Source organism: Pyxicephalus adspersus, chromosome 11, assembly GCF_032062135.1.
Source record: "Pyxicephalus adspersus chromosome 11, UCB_Pads_2.0, whole genome shotgun sequence".
NCBI classification, from domain to species: domain Eukaryota; kingdom Metazoa; phylum Chordata; class Amphibia; order Anura; family Pyxicephalidae; genus Pyxicephalus; species Pyxicephalus adspersus.
The window spans coordinates 2,301,711-2,302,253 of NC_092868.1; the positions used below are offsets into that span (position 1 = coordinate 2,301,711).

The window sequence follows — 543 nt, forward strand, 5'->3', positions numbered from 1 at the left end:
ATTCAGGGAAAGACTCTGGGTGGTGATTGCTGAGTCTATGGCAAAGTAAGAGCACGGGAGATAAAGGAGTGAATATTAGTTACAAGTGGCGAATCGCTGGGTGAGCACTTACCTAGCGCCAGGTGCAGAAGGGAAAACAGCAGGACGCTGACCCCGGGGCAGCTCATCATTCCCATGCCGACCCCGGTACCTCCATCTGTTTCACACGCCTGGGTGCAAGCCGGGGATGCCCGGAGCCCGGCACTGATTCGGGCACATCCCCTGCAAGAAGCCCCCCTCCGGGCGGGTGAGGAGGAGAGCGCTGGCCGGGTGTAGCAGCCTGTCCTCGGCGGCTCCGTCCCTTACTGCCTGCAGCAGCCACAGCCTGGCATCAAATGGCTCTCCCAGGCGTTCATTGGCTGCCTCCTCCTCCACTTCACCCAGCCCCTCCTCCTTCTAGAGCGCTATTCTCCTGTTCCAGCACTTTACCAGCCCCGTGTCTGCCCGCTCTATACCCAGGGCCCCTCAGTGCCCACTCCTCCATAACTCATGCCCAGGGCCCCT

At 61.0% G+C, this 543-nt stretch overlaps 1 protein-coding gene across 1 annotated transcript in view; it reads right to left on the minus strand.

Annotated features, from left to right (window-relative positions):
* LOC140341185 (immunoglobulin superfamily member 21-like) overlaps positions 1 to 381 on the minus strand; it is a 158,747-nt gene extending 158,366 nt beyond the window's left edge. Inside the window, exon 1 of the mRNA XM_072426739.1 lies at positions 113 to 381. Coding sequence (XP_072282840.1) covers positions 113 to 176 — 64 coding nt within the window. The 5' untranslated portion in view covers positions 177 to 381. The remainder of the gene's footprint in view (positions 1 to 112) is intronic.
* Positions 382 to 543: the final 162 nt, after the last annotated feature.